Source organism: Triticum aestivum, chromosome 2A (assembly GCF_018294505.1).
Source record: "Triticum aestivum cultivar Chinese Spring chromosome 2A, IWGSC CS RefSeq v2.1, whole genome shotgun sequence".
Taxonomy (NCBI): Eukaryota; Viridiplantae; Streptophyta; class Magnoliopsida; order Poales; family Poaceae; genus Triticum; species Triticum aestivum.
Window position 1 is genome coordinate 539692553 of NC_057797.1, and position 8337 is coordinate 539700889.

The 8337-nt window shown below is 41.8% G+C and overlaps 1 protein-coding gene across 1 annotated transcript; it reads right to left on the bottom strand.

Moving 5' to 3' along the window:
- Positions 1-1224: 1224 nt before the first annotated feature.
- LOC123185518 (MLO-like protein 1) lies at positions 1225-4371 on the bottom strand. The gene is made up of 14 exons (XM_044597391.1): positions 4224-4371; positions 4074-4128; positions 3744-3982; positions 3292-3408; positions 3162-3213; positions 2948-3045; positions 2765-2839; positions 2591-2679; positions 2399-2448; positions 2262-2302; positions 1943-2155; positions 1791-1858; positions 1596-1656; positions 1225-1512 (listed from the first exon to the last, which is right to left on the bottom strand). Exons 1-14 carry the CDS (start codon positions 4335-4337, stop codon positions 1309-1311), a joined length of 1476 nt encoding a protein of 491 aa, XP_044453326.1. The 5' UTR covers positions 4338-4371; the 3' UTR covers positions 1225-1308.
- Positions 4372-8337: the final 3966 nt, after the last annotated feature.

Here is an 8337-nt window from a genome sequence, read left to right on the forward strand (position 1 = left end):
AAACTGATTTTATTTTTGAAATGTGTAACAGTTTATTTCAAAAAAGTGAGACATCATCTTATTTAAAAAATGTGCAATAGAAATATATGTGTTTTTATTAAACAAGTCAGTGGAAAGTGAAATGTAGGTTCTGAAAGTGAAAGATAATATGAAACTCAAATGTTAACTTGTGAAACTGATTATTTCCAAATGTGTTCCAGTTTATTTCAACAGAGTGAAACATGTTATTTCAAACATGTGCAATTGAAATATATGTTTTTTTTTGTGAAACAAGCCAGTGCAAAGTGAAATGTTGGTTCTGCAAGTAAAACAATATGAAGTGAAAAGTCAACTTGTTAAACCGGTTTATTTCAAAATGTGTAACAGTTTATTTCAAGAGTGTAAAACATGTTATTTAAAAAAAAATGCAATTGTAATATATGTGATTTTTATGAAACAAGCTAGTGAAAAGTGAAATGTAGGTGCTGAAAGTGAAAAAACAATATGAACTGAAATGTCAACTTGTGAAAGCGACCGTTTACAAATGTGAAATGGTTTATTTTAAAATAATTAAATATGATCTTCCAAGAATGTGCAATTGAAGTAGATATGATTTATCTGAAGCAAGCAAGTGAAAAGTGAAATGTAAGTTCTGAAAATGAAAAAAAATAATACTGAAATTTGAACTTGTGAAACTGATTGAAATCATTTTGTTCATAAGATTTCAAGCAGGTGACATATGTGAAATGTGTTTCATGAATTTTAAACTCATTTAAAATTTATGCAAAATCGGTCTTGTCTTAAAGTTCTTGCGACATGAGTTCAAACATATAATTTTTTTAAATTGAAAGTTTGGTTTAAGAGATATGAATGACTTTAACTTAGCAAAGGTGAAATAAATGGATGCATTAGTTTGAGAGAGAGAAGAGAGAGAATGGGCAACACATGCATGTAAGACCCTGTGTTATTTGACCAAAAGCAGACATTGGCGGGACCCGTATACACTGTTTGCAGGTTGTATAGCTATATATTGCCGAAGCAAAATGCTTTGCTTTTTATACTGCACAGTGCTGCACTAAGCTTCAGATTGCAATGAGCGGCTTCAGATCTACCGGCACATGTCGGAACCGCTCAATTTTTCATTTTGAGGAATCCACACTTTAGTCTATCGCGGGTGCAAAACACTTTGGGGAAATCATTTTGAGAGAGTGAACATAATCTGTTGTAACCGTGCCGTCTGTAATACTCCAAACTCTTTTTTTTAATTAATGAATGAGGTAAATCTTATGCCTCTGTTTTAAGAAATAAAAATAAAAAATGCTAACTACATTATGATGAAAGTTGAGGAGCTGGCTCCTCTGCCTTGTCCTGCGATCGGACCCCTTCCCTACTCGACCCTGTCGCCGCCGCGCCCGCGCCCAGGCAGCCAGCGCCGTCGGTTCCTCGTGCGCGCTCCCGAGCGTCGCTGGCCCAGGCCCTGAGATGCTCTACAACGTCGTCCGCGAATACGGCGCTCTTGAACGAGCTCCCCATCTGCATCAATGGATTTATCGATTTGTCAAGGCTCTGTTAGTCAAGGTTGAGAATCATGTCTGGCTCCTGACTACTGCACTCACATGAGAGACGATGGCGTAGAGGGGGAGCGTGCTGTAGCTGCACATGACCTGGACGACCACGCTGACGAGGATCAAACCAAGCGGTCAGCTATGCATCTATCATCTTAAAATTCACCCTTTGTCGAAAAAAATCTATCATCTGACAGACAAACATGTGTGCTTCGATCGATCCAAGAGGGGAGAGCAGCTACGTACCATATGGTGATTCTTGACACGCTGTATCCGAACCTGTCCATGATGCAGGAGTTGAAGCCGAACATGGCCTGCACCCACAAGAGGAGCTCAGAATTTCAACATGTGATGGGACGATGCGATGTGTTTATTCCTGTGTGCACGTGCACGCTTACTAGCGTCCAGAACAAGTAGGCGAACTCGTAGGCGTTCTGGAAGAGGATGAAGTGGATGAGGATGAGCAGCGTCCGGGGACTGCGGAACCAGAAGAGGTCGTCCGACGGGTCGACGGCGATGGCCCCGGCCTCCACGGCCGCGCGCTTCAGGTTCACCTGGTACGCCATCCGGGTTATGATGTGCTCCAGCTTCGTCCCGATTACAAGCAGCAGCTGCATGCATGCATGCACACCAAAGCACACGTTTGAATGATGACAACAGTAAAGCAATTAGGCTCGTGACTCGTGGATCAGATCAGATCAGATGGGGGGCACTTACAGTCAACGGGACAAGTGAGATCCAGAAGTATGAGTGCCACCCTGCATCACGAGTTTTCAGTCGTCATTGTCAACTTTGTTACGCATGCAGACAGTCATGGACAAGTATACCGAAGTACTAAGAGAAATGAAGCATACCGGTGACGTTAATTAGCAGGAAGAACATTACAAATATCCAATAGTACCATCTACAATGAACAAACTCAAGTTAGCACGCTCTTATATTAGTTTATGGAGTGAGTACTATAAATACTAATAGTGATCTAAACACTTTTATATTAGTTTACGGAGGGAGTATTGGTGAGGTTCGAAAAAGAAGAAGGAACTTACTTTATCCCAACGACTCTCTTGTAATCCTTCTCGAGGGCCTTGATCATGTAGTCGTAGAAATTGTAGTCTCGGTTCCCCCTGAAGTGCTCCTGTACGTCAACCAGAAATATAATACGTAGTAGTGGTGCAAAACCAACCAGAAATCAGAAACAACAAGACCGAATCCACACGTACCATCAGGAAACCAAGCCTCATCGCGATGTAATCGTCCTTGGTTACCGATCCGTAGAACTGCTTGAAGAAAGAACGCTGGAAGGGAATATTACCGTGGGTTACCCCAAGTTCAGACTTCAGACTTCACAGATACAGCAAGTATAGTAATAGAAAACTCAATCAAGTTTGCTGCTGATTGCATACCATCCACAGTAGGATCATGGTGGCTTTGCCGTACCCCTTGTACCGGTCCTGGATGAACTTGCGCTGCTGCATCTTCATCATCATCTCAGGACCTGCAGCTGTTGGTAAGCAAGCAAGCACACCTCGACTAATTAGCCCATCTTCCGTAATCATTTTCTTCCGGCTAAAGTAATCCTTTCATTCATTCAAGAGTTAAGCGTCGCCATTGCCCTACCACAGTCGCCGTCGGACTTGATACTCTTCTCCCACTGCTTCCATTTCCGCATCTGCGCACGGTTTACTGTCGGGTCAACGTTGGAAGTTCAGAAATGCTAAGCACGGACCAGCAGTAGTTTAGGAGTTACCTGTAGAAGCCCCAGGAGCACGGTGAAGGCGCTGAGAGCGACATGCGTGACAGCTAGGACGAAGATGAAGATATGTATCTGTTCCAGGGCGTGCAGCGAGAGCAACGGCACTTTTCCCTGAAACACACGTATACAAGATGGGCACAAAGCTACTACTAAAATCTGCAAGTAGGCAGATGCAACGATGCGTTACAGTAAGTACACTAAGCAAGTATACTGCTTTTATAAAATAAAAGTTTCGCTGACAGCGTCTCCTAGTTTTACCATTACCACGTTGGTTCTGCCGATAAAAATAGAAAGTGCAGGGTATCAAGACCTCGATCAGACTAAACCTTGTTTCCGAACAAAGTCGACTTGTCTAACGCAGTTTTTAAACCTACGATGCGCCGACTCTGACACATGTCCAAACCGGCCACTATGATGTCGACGCAAGTACAATGACATTTTCAAACCTGTTTGCTCGAGCAGTAACCCGTTGCTGCTGCACGCTCTCCCTTGAGCAGCCTCCTCGCGCCCACGCTCACGCCGGAGGCGGAGGAGGAGGCAGAGACGCCGTAATGCGCCGTCGTGGAGCTGGCGCCCGGGACGCAGGGCAACCAGTGCCCCATGAGGCTCTCGTCGATGCAGATCTTCTGTATCAGGTCTTGCGACACCACGAGCATCAGCGAGATGAACCCCAGCAGCATCAGTTCTGCCGCCATGCGCACGCAAGCAAAACCACGCGTCAGTAACAAGCAAGCAACATGAGTGAACGAAGGCCAATAGACGGGGAGACGGCTGACCTTCTTTGAGCTTGAGCAACGCCTCGTACAGCGTCTCCCTCCGGTGAACCAGCGCCTGCACTCCACCCACTCGTGAATCAGTGGCACTGGGGAACAAAATTTTGCGACAAGATCGAAGGAATCTGGCTGTAAGGTTGTTGACATGATCACCTTGCCGAGATAATGCAGGGAGCGCTCGAAGATGATGGAGATGAGGACGATGACGGAGCACACCGATGCGACGATCCATGTCGGAGTGTCCTCCAGAGTCGTCCCGCCAACCATCACTGACGACCGGCTGGTTTTCTTTTCCCCTCGTCCTCACGTTTGTCCGCACCGTACTCTTCGCCCTTCTCCTGCTTATATACTATTCCCTCCGTCTTAAAATAAATGCCGCTGATTTAGTATAAAGTTTATGCCATCTCTTTCAAATAAGTGTCGCTAATTTAGTATAAAAGTCAGAGGGATTAGACTTCAACCAGTAAGTATTGTCTCCCTCCGTCCTAAGGATGGAATTGAACTTGGTCTTCGTAATCGTTTAACCTCTATTGCAGTTGCAGATCAGCCTGGACGTAACTGGCCCGAACCAAACCGAAATTGGAGGACCGATAGAAGAAAACAGTCGGTCCGGTCTGTAAAAAGAGGCCCGAAGAGAGGTCCGGTCCGGTCCTGTTTTGACTCGGTCCGCTCGGTTGGACCGAACTAATTTTTATTTTTTGCATTTTCTGAATTATACAGACGAGGCCCAGCCCAGCCCAGGCTCTTGTTTCTGACCTAGCCCATCAAAACACTCGCATCCGTTCATGTTTCGCTAAAAAAATAAATAAAAGAGCAACAGATCACGCACCAGAGCTCTCGCCCCCGCCCCCGCCGCCTCCTCCCAATTCTCACGCGTCACCGTCGACCTCCCCACAACAAATCACCTTGTCCATGAGCTCCACCACTTTGAGATCTCCTTCCCTGCGCAAGGAATTGGTCGAATTCGTCCTGAAATCGTCGTCATGGTCGTCCTTCGCCGACTCCGGCCGCCGTCGTTCATCGTTGATTAGTGACTTAATTATCTGGTCTCATCGTCTCAAAAATGAGACAATAAGAGGACACGCCGGTCTGTGGCGGGAGTTCCTCTCTTCACACCATTTGTAACAACTCTAAACTTGTGGTACGTTTGAAACATATTCATGTGGGGAGTCTTACCCTCCCGTGACCATTTCAGAAAAAAAGTATTGTCTCCCTTAAAAAGAACGAAAGAAAAAAAGCAAGTACTGTCACACGGAGTACTGAACTTTTCAGGGCTTTGTGGACTGACAGCTCAGACGCCCCCTCGCCCCTTTAACACTGACCGTATTAGCTAAGACTCTCTTTAGCTCTATGTTTCTTTTCCCAAAGCGATTCATTTCCTTTCCCAAAAGAGAACAGCTAAGCCCATAATTTTCTTTTTCGGTGTAATATGTCCCGTATAGTATTTTACCCGGGAATGATTCAAAAGCTGCTACTTACTAGAGTTTATCTTGTGGAAGTTTCGTTCATCAGCTTCACGATAAGGCCACATGGTGGCCAATGGGTATTGTCTGTTCCACTACGTTGAGGCTGCAAAAGCTGGTTGGCGTTTCAAGTGCAAGCTGAGAAAGGTTTTTTTTTGTTGTTTTTTGTTTTTGCGGGTTCATCTAATGGCTCCTCGAACCAATCAACAGGCGAACTGGAATCTAGCTAGCCTAGTGATCCCATGAGCGACATTATTAGTACTCCTTCCATTCCATAATATAAGAGCGATTTGCAAGCTGATGCTCGAACCTAAAAATAGGGAAATCATAAGCAAAAGGAAAAAGTCCAAAACAAACCTTCAATTTATAGGCGAAAGCTAAATCAAACCCCGAACTCTCAATCCTTGAAATCAGCACACCAAACTCTCTAATCCTGGTCTATTTTAAACCTTGACAGAACATGGCCGGGATTTGCTGAATTGGGCCGGCCCAATAGCGCAATTGCTCTCGCGCGCGTGCACTAATCTGGTTTTTTCTTAGTTTTTCCTTTTGTGTTTTCATTTCTTTTTTCATTTTTACACAGGTCTAATTTTTCTCAGTACACAATGTACATTTTTAACACACACATTAAATATTTTTGGATAAACTTTTGATATTTTCAAATATATTATGCACATTTATAAATTACATGTTTTCAAAACTTTTTGAATACATGGTAATATTTTTTCAACTACATGTTTTACATTTTCTTAATGATGATAAACATTTTATAAAACTACACAACACTCTTTTACGTGGTTCAACATTTTTAAATTTGCATACACTTTTTTCAAGGACATGCCACATATATTCTGTTAAGGTTTTGACACATTTTTTACATCACGCAAATATTTTTTTACATTGTAAACACATTCTTTTAAAAAAGTCACGGAGACATTTTTTGGAACTCATGATCATTCTTGAAATGTTACATTTTTTAATGTATAAAACATTTTTGAATCACACAAATATTATTATACAATGTATAATCATTTGGATTGGCACATACATTTTTTTAAAACTTGTGATATTTTCTGGATGGCACAAAATATTTTCAGGTTTCAGAAAATGTTTATGAATCAAAACGTGTCCGCACTTTAATATTTTGTTCAGGTTGCAGAAAAATATTATGTTTCAAAGAGCGTTTGCACTTTAAATTTTGTTCAGGTTTCAAAAAATGTTTATGAAGGTGTTCGCTTTTTCAAAGTTGTTTGTTTTTTAGAAGTATTCGAAATTTCAAAAAGTTCTTGCACTTTATAAAATGTTCAAAGATTTCATTAATAAATACGTTTTCAATAATTGTTTGCCCCTAAAAAATCTTTACAATGTTCGGCGCTTTGGTTTCTAATTAAATATTTCGGGCCTCTGCTATGTCAGTCATAGTCGTGTGGTGTAGTGGCTACCAGTTCCCAAGTTCGACTCCACAACATGTTTTTTTGTTTTGGAATCATTATGTCATCCGTTAAGAAAAAGAAAGAAAGAATTTTTTACGTCACTTGTTAAGGAAAAAAACTCGCTTCATGTCTGGTGGGCTGGCCCAGTCGAGTCCACTGCCAACAATCCGAAACATTTTTTAAATACATTATTTATGAAATAATTTACGAAATTCCAAAAATAGTATTAAAAATGTGACACAATTTTGAAAATACGAAATATTTTTCATAGCATGTGAAAAAGTATTGGAATTCTGAACATTTTTTGATAAATGTGATTTTTTTGAAATCGAGAACATTTTTTAAAAATGCTAATAGAGTTGATTTTGTGCGAAACACAAAATTCCAACTAGTTTTTAAAAACACAAAACGAATTGAATTTGTGCAAAAAATAGAAAATAGAAACATTTTTAACTTTTGAACAATTTTAGAAATGTGTGAACATTTTTTAAACCTCACGAATTCTTGTTGTGTTATAGTGGGCCGGCCCAAATTCTAGTCCGTGAGAGTAGCTGGAATCCCGGCCAGGATTGTAGTCTTCCCAGCGTGCCAAACAGGTCTAGGGTCCAAAATAGACCGGGATTATAAGTTCAGAGTGCCAATTTCCGGGATTCAAAGTTCAGGGTTTGATTTAGCTTTCGTCTACAACTTCAAGGTTTATTTTGGACTTTTTCCTAAGCAAAATGATAACAATTGTCAAAAACCGCCGTCGCTGCACCCGAAGATTGTTCTCCATTCTTTATAGTGTTAATGACCCCCAAGTTATCAGAGCTAATCATGAGACGGTTGCGTCCAGCCGTTTTTGCTAGAGAAAGCCCAAATCTGAAAGCCAAAACTTCAATCATTAAGACATCTGCACAACAGCCGACCAACCCCCCCGCCCCCTCAGGACCGGCCCAACAGTACCCCTAAACCTGTCCTGGTCAAACGAAACATCCACATTTAGTATGACGAAACCACCCTGGGGCCTGGCCCAATCCCCTTTTTTCTGAGAACATTCGAAGAAGAAGCAATGACAAAATTAGCCGTAAGCGCACGCATCCCCATAGATATCTTGATAGCACTCTGAATTTTCTCCTCATGGACCAACTTACGTCTTTCCCACCACAAGTACCAACCAGTAATGGCAATCATTTCCCAGACATTTTGAATCTCCATAATGAATAATACCTGATATGGTAATAGGACCAGGAATTCCAGAGCTCCTTTTTTTTGTAAACAGCAAACCATCTCTTGCAAGAATTATGAACTCTAGGATTTGTCTGAAGAATTCCACGGACCTCTTTTCAGAGCTTCATTAATGTTTGTACATATTTTATTTATTTAATGAAA

What these genes read in the sequence shown, in the direction of transcription:
- LOC123185518 (XM_044597391.1), bottom strand. Translation starts at nt 4,337, where the DNA reads ATGGTTGGCGGGACGACTCTGGAGGACACTCCGACATGGATCGTCGCA. An exon ending in TGAGGCTTGGTTTCCTGATG is followed by an intron (nt 2,680 to 2,764) that starts GTACGTGTGGAT and finishes GTTGACGTACAG; the next exon opens with GAGCACTTCAGGGGGAACCG. An exon ending in CCTACTTGTTCTGGACGCTA is followed by an intron (nt 1,859 to 1,942) that starts GTAAGCGTGCAC and finishes TTGTGGGTGCAG; the next exon opens with GCCATGTTCGGCTTCAACTC.